This window comes from Eurytemora carolleeae, unplaced genomic scaffold (genome assembly GCF_000591075.1).
Source record: "Eurytemora carolleeae unplaced genomic scaffold, Eaff_2.0 scaffold497, whole genome shotgun sequence".
NCBI classification, from domain to species: Eukaryota; Metazoa; Arthropoda; class Copepoda; order Calanoida; family Temoridae; genus Eurytemora; species Eurytemora carolleeae.
The window spans coordinates 92125-110673 of NW_019396482.1; the positions used below are offsets into that span (position 1 = coordinate 92125).

At 32.1% G+C, this 18549-nt stretch overlaps 1 protein-coding gene across 1 annotated transcript in view; it reads right to left on the reverse strand.

The window, feature by feature from the left end:
- The window catches only part of LOC111704089 (sushi, von Willebrand factor type A, EGF and pentraxin domain-containing protein 1), a 35450-nt gene that overhangs the window by 15144 nt on the left and 1757 nt on the right, over positions 1 to 18549 (reverse strand). Inside the window, exons 2-16 of the mRNA XM_023476227.1 lie at positions 17537 to 17595; positions 16708 to 16793; positions 16364 to 16398; positions 12432 to 12513; positions 11797 to 11829; positions 10110 to 10189; positions 9157 to 9186; positions 8159 to 8235; positions 5519 to 5542; positions 4570 to 4857; positions 4331 to 4355; positions 2837 to 3001; positions 1699 to 1772; positions 1037 to 1135; positions 233 to 310 (exon numbers count right to left, since the gene is read on the reverse strand). Of these exons, the coding sequence (XP_023331995.1) occupies positions 233 to 310; positions 1037 to 1135; positions 1699 to 1772; positions 2837 to 3001; positions 4331 to 4355; positions 4570 to 4857; positions 5519 to 5542; positions 8159 to 8235; positions 9157 to 9186; positions 10110 to 10189; positions 11797 to 11829; positions 12432 to 12513; positions 16364 to 16398; positions 16708 to 16744 (1127 nt within the window). The 5' untranslated portion in view covers positions 16745 to 16793; positions 17537 to 17595. The remainder of the gene's footprint in view (positions 1 to 232; positions 311 to 1036; positions 1136 to 1698; positions 1773 to 2836; positions 3002 to 4330; positions 4356 to 4569; positions 4858 to 5518; positions 5543 to 8158; positions 8236 to 9156; positions 9187 to 10109; positions 10190 to 11796; positions 11830 to 12431; positions 12514 to 16363; positions 16399 to 16707; positions 16794 to 17536; positions 17596 to 18549) is intronic.

The window sequence follows — 18549 nt, forward strand, 5'->3', positions numbered from 1 at the left end:
GGGAGAAACAAATAGATTTGGTATATTTCATGGGAGAAACAAATAGATTTGGTATATTTCAGGGGAGAAACAAATAGATTTGGTATATTTCAGGGGAGAAACAAATAGATTTGGTATATTTCAGGGGAGAAACAAATAGATTTGGTATATTTCAGGGGAGAAACAAATATATTTGGTATTTTTCAGGGGAGAAACAAATATATTTGGTATATTTAAAGGATGAAGAAGAAACCTTGAGTTTTGAGGACTGTATCCTTTCTTGCATTCGTACTCTACACTCTCTCCAGCCTTCAATTCAGTAGCTGCGCTTCTACAAAATTATGATTTCTTTCTATTATAAAAAACTTATTTTAAAGGCTTTGAGTCTTTGCCACAAACTCAGATTTTCTAATACCTATATCTTCGAAACCCAATGTCGTAGACCTTAGATATTTCAAACTATGAATTCTGTTAGATGAAATAATATAAGCTTGAAATATAAATAGTTTGCACCATCAGGTTAAACAGATATAAGAATTAGAAAATTTGATTTGTGGCAAAGACTTAATTTATTTTATTTTGTTGAACGATTGAAAAAAACCGAGCAAAACGGGTAGTTCACGAAAGATAAAAGAAAGAAATGAAAAAAAAACAAACAAATGCACTCATCTCTACTGACAGACGTCATCCTATTTCACAGCTTTATGGATCCCTTGGATTTAAATGCGTCAGAAACTCTAAATGTGTATGTGTTACCTAAACCTGGTTAAGATGGCAGACTTATATAGATCGAGATGTACCTAGACCGGTTTACTAATCATTGATCATATGATCCTGGTGAAGGGTACAGGGTAGAGGGGTGTAGACTGGTTTACCTATAATTGATCATATGATCCTGGTGAAGAGTACAGGGTAGAGGGGTGTAGACTGGTTCACCTATAATTGATATATGATCCTGGTGAAGGGTACAGGGTAGAGGGGTGTAGACTGGTTTACCTATAATTGATCATATGATCCTGGTGAAGAGTACAGGGTAGAGGGGTGCAGACTGGTTTACCTATAATTGATCATATGATCCTGGTGAAGGGTACAGGGTAGAGGGGTGCAGACTGGTATGGCGGGTTTCCATTTTCCAGATAAACACTCAATTTTATTCCTTGACACAAATCAAATTATTGAGTGGTAACATACCGTCCATCCACCAACTGTAAACTGCCAAATTATCAAAAATGATACTTTGTTATCAATGAGACTTCGGTGTTAAAGATTATGCTGTTTGGTTCTTCAATTTAATATTGGAAATAGTCAGCGTCAGTTATTTGTATAAACTGATTTTAAAAGTCAAGTTCTTGACAACCATTACAAAATGCCCTTAAAGTCCGGGGTTTTACAGAATGTGCCTCACAAACTAACAGACATGGACGATTTAGTTCAGATGTGAAGACGACCTGAAACTCTTAAAATATTACAATTCCACGGGAATAATAAATGTTAAAAAACAGTATAAATTACGTAGAATCGTCTCTGAAGTCTCATCAACAATGTAGTTCTAATTCAATAACATGAGAGAGCAAACGTAATTCCAGGACTCAGGGAAGTTTATGATTATTGTTCAAGAATCACATATTTAAAAATAGTTGACAATTGAATGCCGCAAATCGTTTCCAAGATCAAAGCCGTCTGTCGTCTGTCATGTTTCTTGGGACACTATTTCTTTACCTGGTTGAGTTAAGGATGAATCCCTTTTTGCATGATACGTACAGCGTGACCCCATCAGCATTGTATTTTGTACTCTACAATAAACAAAAATCTATTTTGACCAGGAAATGTCTCTCAGAATGCTCAAAGATTTCTAGGTACTGCAGCACTTCTTTATTTCTCCCACTCAATATGTAATTTTATAAACCATGAAGCTGAATTTATTTTTATTATTCAACTGCAGTACACAATTTAAATCTTTGCGGATTCATGGTATAAACATTTCTTCATAGTTACGAAAACAATTCTGCAAATCTAGCAAATCTAGTAAATCTAGAAAATCTAGTAAATCTAGTAAATCTAGAAAGTCTAAAAAAACGAGTAAATCTAGAAAATCTAGTAAATTTAGAAAATATAATAAATCTAGAAAATCTAGTAAATCTAAAAAATCTAGTAAATCTAGAAAATCTAGTAAATCTAGTTAATCTAGCAAATCTAGTAAATCTAGAAAATCTAGTAAATATCGAAAATCTAGAAAATCTAGTAAATCTTGAAAATCTAGTAAATATCGAAAATCTAGAAAATCTAATAAATCTAGAAAATCTAATAAATCTAGTAAATCTAGTAAATCTAGAAAATCTAGTAAATCTAGAAAATCAAGTAAATCTAGAAAATCTAGAAAATCTAGTAAATCTAGAAAATCTAGTAAATTTAAAAAATCTAGTAAATCTAGAAAATCTAGTAAATCTAGAAAATCTAGAAAATCTAATAAATCTAGAAAATCTAGAAAATTTTAAAGATCTAGTAAATCTAGTAAATCTAGAAAATCTATTAAATCTAGAAAATCTAGTAAATCTAGAAAATCTAGAAAATCTAGAAAGTCTAGAAAATCTACTAAATCTATAAAATCTAGAAAATCTAGAAAATCTAGAAAATCTAGTAAATCTAGTTAATCTAGAAAATATAGAAAATCTACACATAGTAATATTACATTTCAACTTGGAACAGGATCAAAACTTAATTCTTACATTTCAAAAGTTTGCCAAGAAATCTTTTTTACTTCACAAATAAAGATTATAATTCAACGTTTATGGTTCGTTAACAATGTTTTTGTTTGTCCTGGTGGATGAAGAAAATAAAGCCTAAGTTAATATCTTACATTGCTCCTTGCCTGATGTTTGAGCATATCAATATTAAGATTTTCAGCATTTAATTCAGAACAATCTTCATCATTCATCTCCTTCTTGATGTTTTCGTTCTTCTCTAATCCATTTACGTTTCTTTTCCTTCTTAATACTCGTCTCAATGCACGTTTTAGATATTTCTAATGGAAAGGAAATAGAAAAATCTACTTTTTTCAGAAGATTTTTTCGCTTTTTGGTTTTTTTAATTTTTCATAACTCGAACTTTATTTTTCAAATTTTTAGAAAACTTTAAAATCTCTGTTATTATTTAAAAAAATTAAGACTTGTACATTATCACTGTGAAATAGGAAAACGACTCTTAGGCTCAAGTTATGATTTTACAGAACTTGAATTAACATAAAAACAGGAGTTTTACAGTAAAATATACCACAGATCTTGACAAAACATTGATCTAACCCCGTACAATTTATGCAAGGTAGATCAGAAGGTTGGAAATTCTCTTTATCACTAGCTCATTTTAAGGAGCAGAATGAAGCTCAAAATATGTATTTAGGATATTCAATCTAAAACATTTAGTTATAGATTTACGATAGCATGAAAGAATATTAACTCTATAGTGATAACCAGAAAACTCTGGAATAGGAAGACGACTTTTAAAATCAAATTATGACTTTAGATAGTCCAATCAGCAGAGTAAATAGAAATTGTTCAGTGTAAACAGGCTCATTTCACTTGATTTGGGATTTATTAAGTGTATACAGTGAAACCCTTAATAACGAATACATCGGAAGAATTTATCAAATGTCGTCTTGACAATTTTTCAATGAGTTTTATACTGTATTACGTAAACTTCAGTATTTGCGAGAATAAATAAATTGCCATCAATATGCGGGAACAGTTTTAAAGAGTTCCATATAATCATTTAATTAAAAAACTAAATATCTACAAGATTCCATTATCAGAAAGTGAAGAATACGACATTTGATGAATTCTTTCGATGTACTCTTTATTAAGGGTTTCACTGTAGTAAAACTATTTGCTTTATAACAACATCAAATACACTTCCGTATTGCTATAAAGTCGTCTTCCTATTTCGAAGTTTTCAGGTTATCACTGTATATAAATTTGAAACGTTTTACAATTCTCAAAACTAATCCCATCTTTAACTAATCTATAGCATAGGATGTAATCACACATGATCGCGTAACTACAGAAATTGTGCGATGTACTCAGACCTATTTTATTTGAAAGTTGATGTACAACTACTTAAAAACATAAATTACACATGAAATTGCTTAAATGCAGTTTTCCTATTCCACATGATTATGGGCTCCACTGTACACCATATGTTATTTTATGCAATAGCTTTAAATTAAACATTTTGTTTTGCACAATATCAACAAATTTTGCAATAAATGTTAAGGGCATTATTTATAACCTGGACTCTAATCTAATATTTATTAAGGATAAAAACTCAATTATTGGATTTTATGTTTTCCAATCCATTCCTTGCTTTCAATATTTTCAACAAACCTTGAAAAAATGGAAAAATAGAATATATGTCTAAACAAAAAGTAAGTGTTTATACAAAATAATGATGACGACGTTCGATTTCAGTTTTGCATTCCACAAATTCTCAGCGGGTGTTTTGAACTGTGGAAAGAATGAAGACGACAATTAATCTGTGTTCATTGGTTTCTACTGTATAAAGAATCATAATGCTGTTTCCTATTCTATTCTTGAATACCTAGGAATATAAGCAAGGTTTGTCTGGAGTGGTTTTAGTTGTGGCTCAGGTAGAGCGGCTCTCCCTTCCTCTGGAAGATTTGTGTTCCCTTCCTCAGATGGATTTGCTTTCCATCTTATTGGAGATATTGGAAATGATGTAGAAGACAGAAGAGGGGGAGCAGGTCTTAGTGTGGAAGATAGGAGACGGGAAGATGGGGTTGATGTGGAAGATAGAAGAGGGGAAGATGGAGATGATGTAGAAGAGGGAAGAAGGGAAGAAGGAAACAACTTCTCTAAAACTTCTTTTCTAAAAAACTCAAAGTTATTAAATCTTAGTTCCGGCAAATTTGGGGTTTCATGTCGTATATGACATAAAATATTGTGATTTCCATCCTATTTTTAATAAAAAAAAATCATAAATGAATGAACCTTTCACATATGGTCAAGAAAACCAGCCTGTCCCCCACCCCCTTCTCCCTCTGGTTGAGTGGAGGAATCGGAAAGAGGGAGGGGAAGTAAAAAATTGGGAGGAAGGCATAACTTATAGGTTAAAATATTTCCAAAGAAAACGAAGAAAATGAATTAATTAAAAATTAAATAATATAAATATCTTGTTTTATTACATAGATATATATGACTATACAGTGATAACCAGAAAACTTTATACCTAAGTGTATTTGATGTGTCTCATTGCTAATTGGACTATTTAAACTGTAAAGTCAGAACTTGGATCTAAAAGTCATCTTCTCTTCAAGAGTTTTCTGGTTATCACTGTATATATATATATATATATAATTTATCATTATGTACGATCAAACACACTGCAGAGTATAAGTACAATACTAAGGTCCTAAAATCTTCCAAAACTTTTAATTGAAAAATAGCAAAACTGTTTCATAAATGATGATTTTACTCCAAATCAATTATCTTACTACTTTAAGACTAAACAACAAATGTAAAAAACATACCTGATAGATCGTTTATCAAGCCATCTAAACAAAAAAAGAACATTTAAAGGGACTGTAAGTGTAATTTCAAGTGATCCTCCATACAAAGTGGCAATATCCTATTTACAACGGTACTCTTGAATTCTTTATCTGATCAATAAAGATATATTGTTTAAGATACCGTTGTGAATCGGGCATTACTATCTCAGCTTGGAGGGTCAGTTACATTTACGCTTACAGTCCCTTTAATAATGATGAAATCTATGCCGAATATGTTTCAAATTGGGGAGATTATTTAAAAACTAAACAAATTGATAAAAGTTTTATTTTTACAAAAAAAAAGGCTGAATAGAAAATTAAGATTTCTTTTAGCTTAACTCTAATAATCCCTCTGACGTCCGACGAAGCGAAATTTCAGAAGTTTTTAAAAAGCCTTTGGGCTTAAACTTTAAAAATTTGCCAAAAAATTTGCAAATATTCAAATATTTATTGCGAAATTCAGGTATATAGCATGAAATATTCGACAATGCATTGCGAAATTTAGTTATATAGCAAGAAATATTCAAATTTGCATTGCGAAATTCAGTTATATAGCATGAAATTTGCAAATACAAAAATTGCCCTTAAACCAGTTTATTTAAATATGCATAAATATATAAAATAAACCTAAATGTATATATATTAGAAAAAGTGAAAAAGAAAATGAGGTTTTCAGTCAGAAAGTCTTAAAGCCTGGCTTTTAATCTAAAGTTTGTGGCATTTGTTGCATTGGTTAAAAGAAAAAAAATTAAAATTCCCTAAAATGAATTATTTTTAAGTTATGTCCCAAAAACGTTAGGAGGAGGGGGGGGGGGTGGTGAGTTTAGGGTTTCCAGCGCAAGTGGGTTTTACTTGCACGCAATTGCTAGTCCAGGAAAACGTCTCGCAATTCCGCGAAATTTCGCGCAATTCCGCACAATTGCATGCAATTCGAGAACAGTTGCGCGCAACAGAATTCCGATTGGAAACCCTAGGTCAATTAGACTAGGGTTGAGAAATGTCTTCTATGTTTTCATTTTTTTCTATCAATTAATCAATAATTATACAAACCTTCTCTATACATCTGGACATAGAGAATAGAATATATATTAGAGGGGAATTTACTAGAAAAAAGTGTAAAACGGCCATTTTGTTGTACTGTTTGCATACTGCAGGTGTACTTCACATATTTATGCTATATAACCTTTTGGGCCCTGGAATATCATTTTATAGTAAATATAATATTAATGTTAAAAGAAAACAAAATTATGAAATAGGCTGGTTTCATAATTGATCAATGATCATTTCACATAGACTCTATGCCTTTCACTTTACAAACGATGATTTTCCGGTATAACTATAAATCAAATGATTTTTTTTATTCACCTAATTAATTATAAATTGAAATGAATAGTCTAGGGAACATGGTGTATTAATGTACTCTACTGCATATAATTTGTAAACATTTACATGATTTGTACACTTTGAACTCCCTTTCAGGCTGAAAGGGACTGAAAAAATTCATACCGAGAGATTCTTTAAATTCCCCTCTAATATATATATATTCTATTCTCTATGCATCTGGCTGAAAATAAAATGCTTAGCATTCAAACTCAATAAATTTCATAAAGGATTAAAGACATTTCTTTCAATAATCTTTCTTTGAAAATATTTAAATTCTTAAAACTAGAAAAAGAAACTAACCAGTGGAAAATTATTTCAAACTTAATATCTCATGTTTTTCTTTTTGCATTAGAATAGACGGTACTGGTCTCCTACAGTAGTACCAGTCCTACAGTAATACCAGTCCTACAGTAGTACCAGTCCTATAGTAGTATACCCTACAGTAATACCAGTACTACAGTAATACCAGTCCTACAGTAATACCAGTCCTACAGTAGTACCAGTCCTACAGTAATACCAGTCCTACAGTAGTATACCAGTCCTACAGTAATACCAGTCCTACAGTAGTACCAGTCCTACAGTAATACCAGTACTACAGTAGTACCAGTCCTACAGTAGTACCAGTCCTACAGTAATACCAGTACTACAGTAGTACCAGTCCTACATTAGTACCAGTCCTACAGTATTATATAGGTCCTACAGTAATACCAGTCCTCTAGTAGTACCAGTCCTACAGTAGTACCAGTCCTACAGTAGTACCAGTCCTACAGTAATACCAGTCCTACAATAGTACCAGTCCTACAGCATTATATAGGTCCTACAGTAATACCAGTCCTACAGTTTTATATATTTCCTATAGTAATACCAGTCCTACAGTAGTATACCAGTCCTACATTATTATATAGGTCCTATAGTAATACCAGTCCTACAGTAGTATACCAGTCCTACAGTATTTTATAGGTCCTATAGTAATACCAGTCCTACAGTATTTTATAGGTCCTATATAGTAATACCAGTCCTACAGTATTATACCAGTCCTACAGTAGTATACCAGTCCTACAGTATTTTATAGGTCCTATAGTAATACCAGTCCTACAGTATTTTATAGGTCCTATATAGTAATACCAGTCCTACAGTATTATATAGGTCCTTTATAGTAATACAAGTCCTACAGAATACAGATAAGCCAATTATTTAAAATCTTAAAATTCTGAAGAAATATGAATGTTCAATGTTTACCTAATATGAGGATGGTTCTCAGGGATACAGACAGGAACAGTTTCAGGGGACCAGGTTCCCCCTATACAGGTGGCCCCCTGGGTTCATATATATTGTAGTTCAAGGGGACCAGGTTCCCAATATACAGGTGGCACCCGGGGTTCATATTTTATTACGAGGGGACCGGGCAATGGGTAGAAATAAGGCTTTCAGGGTGCTTTTAAAGAAACAATTTGAAGTCGGGTTTTTTCATCATTTTCCAAGAAACACAATGTTTTGAAGGTTATTTCTTTAAATTGGTGGATTTTCAAAACTCATAAATGTCACCCATTCCATAAACCTTGTGGGGTCATGTGAGGTACCACAAAAAATTGAGCCTTTGCCACAAACTCTGATATTTTATCCCTAAATCTTTGCCTCCCAATGTCAAAGAACCTAGATATTCAATACTAAGACTTCTGATATTCAATATTCTACATTACTAGGGTTGCACCATCAGGTTGCATAGATAAAGTGATTATAAAGTTTGTGGCAAAGTCTTAATTGTTTAGGGCCCGAATGATTGAGCCATTTTGACATTTATTGAATACAAATAAACAATATATGAAAATGTAGTCTCTTTTTTGTCTTTATGTAATGTGTGTCCGATCATAAGTCAGGAACCCCTTGGCTGATGTGCCTCAAACTTGGATTGAAGAACTCGAAAGAAACCACGGTTTAAATTTGAGTGGGTTGAACTTTATAGAGAAAACATGTTTTCCAGGCAAGGCTGGGTTCCCAAGCTATGTAAAAAGAAAAGATAAGGAACTTTTTAGTTCTGGACAATTTCACTGTTAGTGCTATCTAAAATAAACAAAAACAAAGTTGAATATAGTTTTTAAAATGTATTCAATTAAGTTATTTCATTTTATTTATTAATGTTTTTGTTGGTTCAAAAATCTCTAAAATAATTTAGGTATTGATTTTCATAAATTAATTAAGTTTTTTTCAGTTGGTTAGGTTTGATAAATGAACTATACCTGTGGGCTTCCAAAGGATAATATAAAACCCTAAAAATTGGAAAATATGGAAACCAAAACATCGACCTTATAATTCAATATTTTATTTTATTTAACCTATAAAAACAACAAAAAAATTAACTTATGATTGCTCCAACAGAATCTGGTTAAGTTACATAACTGCTCTTGGAACAGTTATGTAAAATAATCACCCGCTCTGCGAAGTTTACTTAGCGCATTTTCATCTCAAAAGACGATAAAATTGTGTACACTTTCTTTTTCGAAAATTTTTAAAAAATACTTTACCACGGGTTAATCCTCCAACTATTGGTCTCGGGAACCATTGATAATGTAGAATTCCCTTAACTTAATTCCTTGCAGTACAGTAGTAGTAAATAATTATTTAACAGTCTAAATGATCCTATTAAAAGACGAATCAAGATTCCAAAAAAACACAACTGTCTAATTTATGTAATTAACATATACATTTCGGTCAGAATTTGACAAATTAACAATATTATTTTGCTTTCTCAGTTTTGTAGAGTTTAACCCTGAACTACGGAGACACCAACAATTTATAAATGTCGTTTTCTAAACCTACTGATAAATAATGGAATGCTGCAGATATTTAGATTTTTAATTGAATATTTTATGGATCTCTTTAAACTGCTTCCGCATATTTCATTTCCAGAGTTACAGAGATTTAGGCATAATAGTATAAAACCAATAGAAAAGTCGTTAAGACAAAATTTTATTAAATTCTTTCGTTGTCTCCGAAGTTCTGAGTTAAACTGTCCTTTTTTCTGGAGTATGCGTTTAAATAAAAACTATAAAAAGAAAACTATGTAAATTCAGATTGTTGATTTGTAGACTATAAAAGCGAATGAAATTAAAAAAGCATCTTATAGCCCTATTCAAACAAAGGTGATTTTTTTATTATCTGAATCTAAATTATTTCAATTTTCCAATGTTTCCTTGTTGCAATCAAACATTATTTGTCGATCATTTGTAATTTTCTTCACATAAGGTCTGTAATCGTAGAGACCCATATTTCCTAATTTAAACAAATAAAGCATAGAGTTATAAATTTAGAGAGTTATAATCACAGGGCAAAGAATATTTATATAGAAAATGACAATGACAATTCCGAGAAACTACTTAAAAATATTTCTTTAATTTTAGATATGGTTATTTAATGATAAATTATCACGAAAACTTTGCACAACAGACACACTTTCTAAAATGAATACAGTGAATAAAAAAATGTGATTACTTTCGTCTCTTAGAAAACGTATGTGTTTCCCGTGAAATTCTCCTAGATGGTATTTTTCTTGTCATGTTTTCATGTCATATTTTCCTGTCATGTTTTCCTGTCATGTTTTCCTGTCATGTTTTCATGTCATGTTTTCCCTCCATGTTTTCCTGTCATGTTTTCCTGTCTTGTTTTCATGTCATGTTTTCCCTTCATATTTTCCTGTCATGTTTTCCTGTCATGTTTTCCTGTCATGTTTTCCTGTCATGTTTTCCTGTCATGTTTTCCTGGCATGTTTTCTTGTCATGTTTTCCCTTCATAACTTCCTGTCATGTTTTCCCTTCATAATTTCCTGTCATTTTTTCCCTTCATAGTTTCCTGTCATGTTTTCCCTTCATAGTTTCCTGTCATGTTTTCCTGTCATGTTTTCAATTTTTATTTAATTTTGTGTAACTTTCTTCACTTTAGCGTCAAAAAAAAATCTGCAAAATTTTTTTTTTATCAAAATTAAAAGAGCAGAAAAACAAAACTGCAATAGTAGATTATTTTTATCAAATCCTAAAATTTGTATAGAGATCGGGTTTACCACTTTATGCTATCTCCAAAACTAATTCTATTCTATTTATCTATTCATTATCTGATAGCCTCGTTGAACAAAATTAAACCAGAACTTCATACAATTTTAGGATTAGATAGAAATGGTATATTTAATCGTTTCTATACTTTTGGTTTTCAGAATAAAAAAGATTCGCGACTTTATTCTCGACAGTTTTTTACTCCACAAAAATCTAAAAACAATAATTCAAGCAGACACTAATCACACTTTTTTATTCACCCTGTATACATCTTTACATCATGACAAATTGTTTCAGACTTCAGTATTGATATCCAAACAAATTTTTAAAATTTATTTCCGGTCACGTTGAAACCAGCAAAAACATTTGTTCATGATTATTGTTTCCAGAATCATTCCTGATATTAGGTTTGCGAATGTATATTTCTCAGCAATTACTTACCTAACCCTGTAACTAACCCAAGGTTATGATGCAAGGAAAGTTAATTGCAGTTGCGTATACTCTGCGTACATATTGAAACCGGTGTTTTTAAACATTAATAGATTCCTCAGTGTTCGTTTAGTTTTCGAGGAGGTTAAAAGCATTGAATTTTGATAATTTTGATAATTCACATAATAGTTTCCTATGACCAGAATATTTCATTGATTTTTTATGTAAAAGATGGATCCCAAGTCAGGCTTTGACATCCGTCTTGTGTTTACATTACGGCCCAGAGAAAGTACAATGCAGTACAAAAGATGCGCACTCCTCTGAAATAATTTTCCTTGCAATATGACCTTGAACTAACCATACTTAAGAATAATATGAATTAATATAATTAAATTGAAAACTTACCAACCAACAGGATACGTCCATTTGAAAGGTATCCTAGGACATATTCAAATATGTATACAGAGGGAACCATGACACTGTGGAATAGGAAGACGACTGTTAAAATTTATAATTTCAAATATTCCAAAATAATATTTAGCAAAGCAACTGTGCAGTGTACACAGTCTCCTTTCACTTAATAAGTTGAGTTCCATGCTACTGATGACACTATATTAAAAACAACGACAAATACCCATGATTGCTTAAATGTCGTCTTCATATTCCAAAGTTTTTTGGGTTCTCTGAATATATGTATATACAATGTACACATTTAAACAATGTTTAGACTAAGAAATAAAAATGTATTTATATTTTTACAAGGGAAAATGAGATATTGTTATTTTTTGTAGATTCTCATACCCAATTTTTGAGTTTTTTAAGCAATTATTGTAAAATTTTTTTGGGGGGGGGAGGAAATTATTACTTTTTCCGTGTTTTTTACTTAAGGGACTTAAGGGAATTAAAAATCAATTAAATCCATGTTGACTAAATATCACTCCTTAACAATGAAAGAATGAATATTTTTGCTTTGTTTTCAATATTTTAATGTCGTAAAATATTTATGGCCGGTTTTGTCAAGATTTAGGAACACAATTAACCTGGGAACTGGCAGTAGAGTTCCTGACAAACTGGTGTTACACCAGACCATGTTCCAAACTCACATTTTGTTGTATTCCGGCCCTGCAAACAATTTTTAAAAGGATCGATTGTTCACGAATTTTTAAGATAGAGTGGCATGTACAATTCGAAACGGTGCCCTTAGTCGATCAAGGAATGCGTAGATAAGTATGTTTGTATAGTTAGAAATTGTGCTCCGGGAGGTTACATTATAAACTTCATGCTATAGTACATGTACCCCAATCTAAAAGTTACATTATTCCGAGACGGTACAACATGTACTGTATATGCATTCAGTTGTATTGTTCAGTTTGGCTACCCAGTATATAGTGTTGACCCAGTACGTTTAATGCAAACAATAATGTTTGGCAACTTTCCAGACACTTCATTTTCAGGTATAAAAACAAGAATATCCACGTAACTTTGATCAAACAAGGATGTTTAGGGTACTAAAGTAATTCGGACATGCCACTCTATATATATATATATATATATATATATATAGATAGATAGATAGATGGTCTTTATAGCTCTTTTGGAGTGTCCGATACTGCACTCTCAGCTCAACTACCATGTCTAGCCAGACACTCCCTTGAATAATTTTAGTCAACGAACCTCAGAGGATTATAATGTATGCTTTAAAAAATAAAATAAAAATACATTAATAATGAAATTATATTCTAGTTTTCCATTCGCTTTAATAAATTAACTGTTTTTCTTCCCGTTCGTAAACAAATTGAAAATTAACGAGTTTTCATTTTGTTGACGGGATTTTCCCTTGATAATCCAAACATTTCCGCCCTTGCAGTTCAACCTACAGGGTGTCCCACGAAACGTGAATGAAAGTTCGTGAATAGATTAAAATGGCTTCTTTCATAAGTTGGTAAGTTGTTTGATACTAAAGTGACTAGTAACATTTTTTATATGACAGTTATATTATAGTAAAAAGGATTTCACAGTAAAATATCTATCAGTTAAACATTTGTTTAAAGAAATAAACTGCAAAAAGTCTTTAATATCTAATACAGTATGTGGAAGAAGAAATTCAAAACTATTTACCAACTGTGATGTTTCGTGGGACACCCTGTAGTATAACTAGAAGCCTGGAGAATGAAGAGTAAAATAAGTTTAAAATCTCTTTTGCTGACTTATTCTGCTGAATTTGCAGTTTTATGATTAACTAAAGAATTATTAATATTCTTGAGCATTTTCTATGGCATTGTCTGATCTTATGAGAACTTAAATAATAGAGCCTATGCCTTCCNGCCTTCCACCCCCCCCCGGCCCTGAATAAATCCTGTCTTCCTGACTCTATAGACTCTATACATATTCAAGGAACTATATTGTTATTCTATAAATTGAATTTTAAAACTTTGATAAAGGAATATTTCTTGAAGGATTGAAGCCTCTAGCTAAATTTTAGGAATATTTTTATATTCCTAGTCAAGGAGAAATATGCATAAATATGTAAAGACTATGCTTTCAGGGCGCTTCGCGGCCCCCTGTTTTTAGGAGCAATTTTAGATGTGATTTTTTTGGTATTGATTTTTCAGTTGAAATAGCATTTTCAATAAAAAATTTATGTCGACAATTTGTATCAGGCAAAATTTGTCATCTAAACCATTCATAAACCTACTCTGGGGTCAAGTGTATTGGAACAATAAAGGAATTGAGTCTCTGTCACAAACTAAAATTGTCTCATCCATGTATGTTTGCAACCTACTAGTTTAAACCTTTGATATTTCAAACTTAGATTATTGAATCTAATTGATCTTAATGAGATTGATTTATGTAACAAGTATACGCTACAATTAGAAACTATTTTGATATTTTTGTCCGTTGTGTATGAGGTACCAACTTTAATGAGAGAATTCTAATCGATTTAAAAACGCAAAACAAGAGATTTAATATTTATCATCAACTTTTTAAGAGATACTTATCTAAGTGTACTTTGTAACTTTAAAATTAAAATTTCATTTTTAAAAATGAAAAAAAATCTAGAAAAATGTAAAATATTGTTCTATCTTGGGTTAATTCTGTGAAACCTAAGATAGGTAGAATAAAAATCATCTATTTAACACTTGGTACCTCAAACATTATCCAGACATATGAACAATCCCTTTTGGGCGGACAGGAATTTTAAAGTTTAGGACTGTAATCCCTAATCATTTAATCTCTAATTATTCAATCCCTAGTCCTGCAATCCCTGATCCTTTAATCCCTAATCCTGTAATCTCTAATCCTGGAATTCCTAATCCTGTAATCCCTAATCATTTAATCCCTAATTATTCAATCCCTAGTCCTGCAATCCCTGATCCTTTAATCTCTAATCCTGTAATCTCTAATCCTGTAATCCCTAATCCTGTAATCCCTAATTATGTAATCCCAGATCCTGTAATCCCTAATCCTGTAATCTCTAATCCTGCAATTCCTAATCATGTAATCCCTAATCTTGTAATCCCTAATCTTGTAATCCTTAATCCTGTAATCCCTAATCCTGTAATCTCTAATCCTGACATCTCTAATCCAATCATCCCTAATCCTGTAATCCCTAATCCTTTAATCCCTAATCCTATAATTCCTAATCATGTTATACCTAATCCTGTAATCCCTAATCCTGTAATCCCTAATCCTGTAATCCCTAATCCTGTAATTCCGAATCATGTAATCCCTAATCCTGTAATCCCAAATCCTGTAATCCCGAATCCTGTAATCCCTAATTCTGTAATCCCTAATCCTGTAATTCCTAATCCTGTAATCTCTAATCCTGTAATCCCTAATCCTGTAATCCCTAATCCTGTAATCTCTATTTCTGTAATTTCTAATTATGTCATCCCTAATCCTGCAATCTCTAATCTTGTAATCTCTAATCCTGCAATCTCTAATCCTGTAATCTCTAATCCTGTAATCGCTAATCCTATAATCCCTTATCCTGTAATCCCTAATCCTGTAATCCCTAATCCTGTTATCCCTAATCCTATATAATCCCTAATCCTATAATCCCTAATCCTGTAATCCCTAATCCTATAATCCCTTATCCTGTAATCCCTAATCCTGTAATCCCTAATCCTGTTATCCCTAATCTATATAATCCCTAATCCTATAATCCCTAATCCTGTAATCCCTAATCCTGTAATCTCTAATCCTATAATCCCTAATCCTGTAATCCCTAATCCTGTAATCTCTAATCCTGTAATTTCTAATTATGTCATTCCTAATCCTGCAATCTCTAATCCTGTAATCTCTAATTCTGTCATCCCTAATCCAGCAATCTATAATCCTGTAATCTCTAATTCTGTCATCCCTTATCCTGCAATCTCTAATCCTGTAATCTCTAATCCTGTAATCTCTAATCCTGTAATTCCTAATCCTATAATCCCTAATCCTGTAATCCCTAATCCTGTAATCTCTAATCCTGTAATTTCTAATTATGTCATCCCTAATCCTGCAATCTCTAATCCTGGAATCTCTAATCCTGTAATCTCTAATCCTGCAATCTCTAATCCTCTAGTCTCTAGTCCTGCAGTCCCTATTCCTGTAATCTCTAATCCTGTAATCCCTAATCCTATAATCCCTAATCCTGTAATCCCTAATCATGTTATCCCTAATCCTACAATCCCTAATCCTATAATCCCTAATCCTGTAATCCCTAATCCTGTAATCTCTAATCCTGTAATATCTAATCCTGTTATGTCTAATCCTGTAATCCCTAATCCTGTTATCCCTAATCCTTTAATCCCTAATCCTATAATCCCTAATCCTGTAATCCCTAATCCTGTAATCTCTAATCCTGTAATCTCTAATCCTGTTATGTCTAATCCTGTAATCCCTAATCCTGTAATCCCNGTAATCCCTTATTCTGTAATCCCTAATCCAAATCATATTTAATTTTCTGAAAACTAAACGTAGATACCTGTAGCTTGAATCCGTCCTTACACTGGTATAATCCTAAATAAATAAATCTTAAGTAAAAACTATAACAGTTTTGTCTATTGAAACATGAGAAATTTTTTTAATTTTTCAATTTTCAAAATTCTCTTGCATTTATTTCGCAAATTACAAATTTTTACCAAAATATAATTGACCAACACAATTTTAGAAGCGATTGATAAAATCAATATCTAGAGTCAGAGAAAAATAATCATGTAAAGCATACTTTTAAAAAATAGGTTTTTACTGTTGTGGGTTAACTAATAACAATCATAGATTCCAATAGAACATTAAATATTTAAACATGTTGCTTATCCCTAGCTGTACCTACAGCTCCGTGTGTTGTTTTCGGAGATACGATCATCCCATTGGTTGGAGGGGTTGGTAGGCTCTTACATCTTGCTGGTCCACATCTAACATGGAAACTTTTTAATCATGTTTTTGGGGGTTTTAGCAGTTTTCGCATATGTACCATAACAAAGCTTAAAGGGACTGTCAGCCTTATTTCAAGAGACACTCCGTGCAAAGATAGCAATGTCCGATTCACAACGCGCACTCTTGATAGATTTGTCTGGTCAAGTATGAATTAGTTATCATTGATTTTGTTTCATTAAACTGTTTATTTTCATTTGCGGGTTCTCGTGTAAGTGACTTGCGCATTTCTTGTTTTTAAGAAGCAATGGAGAAACGCACAGAAATAAACATGTTTCGAGTCAGACAAACGACGGAATCTTCCACATATTTGATCAAATTAAATTTCAAGGGTACAGTTGGAAATCAGGCATTGCCTTTTTTTTTCATGGAGGATCACTTGAAGGTCTCCTTAATATAATCAAATGTGAAAATCTAGAGAATCTATTGTCTTCATGTTTAGATATTTTATCATTCAGTTGTTTGCATATTAATATAATTGAATTGACTAACCCTTTATCTGGGTAAATAAGACCAGGTCCTGTTTTTACACTCTATTATTTACCTGGGTATATGAGACCAGGTCCCGTTTCTACACTCTATTATTTACTTGGGTATATGGGACCAGCTCCCGTTTCTACACTCTATTATTTACCTGGGTATATGGGACCAGGTCCCGTTTCTACACTCTATTATTTACCTGGGTATATGGGACCAGGTCCCGTTTCTACCCACTATTATTTACCTGGGTATATGAGACCAAGTCCCGTTTCTACACTCTATTCTCCCTCCCTCGCCACCAGCCTATAAAGAGATACTTAACGGCACTGTAAGCGTAATTTCAAGTGACCTTGTATCGAAGTGTTATGTCCGATTTACAACAATACCCTTTAAATCTTTGTTGATCAAGGATTTTGTAGATATTTTTATTATTTATATCACGGGAAATTAAGTGCCAAGAATCCGTGCAAGGTCATTTGAAATTATCTTTTTATTTTGCAAACTATAGATCAAAAAAAGATCAAATTTATTTATTATATATATTTGACTTTGTGACCTCGTAGCTTCTTTATTTCAAAGTATGGAAAAAGAAAAATTATCTGGTTTCATTTTAGAAATTCCCAACATTTTTGTTCTTCTGAAAAGCTCTACAGTAACCCATACTCGTTTTATACACGACCCACGACCACAACTGACGTCAAAAAATGTATTTGCGACATGCGCTTATCCCTTATAGTCTCCGACCCACACCCGTTTTCCCTTCCGGCAATGCTGCAGTCGTCTATAATTACCATACAAAGTACAGACTTTTTGTGACGTCATTTGTGGGTCACCAACCCCCCTGATGGAGGAGNAAACATGCTAGTTCACTTTATATTTCGAAAAGAAAGCTTTGGTAGCAAAATTTGTCGCTTTTTTGGCAGTCATCCAACTATTGCGGCCAAATAAGCAATTTTCTTTTATTCAAAATTTAAGTATAATGTATTAAATGACTCAAAATCAATAAAATTGTTTTTTAAACTAATCCAGAATCTGAATAAAAACCTTGTGTACTAATATCAATTGATTAAATCCAAAAATTTCATAAGCAATCATATTAAACTCATTAAACCCAGGAAAGGACAATTGCCACTTTCATATGATTTATAATATATCAGACCCATCTGAACAAAACGATTTCTTTTATGTTCTCTTCTTTCTATTCAGTTCCCGTTTTACTAAATATTTGACACCCTTGTCTGGTCAAGTATGAATTAG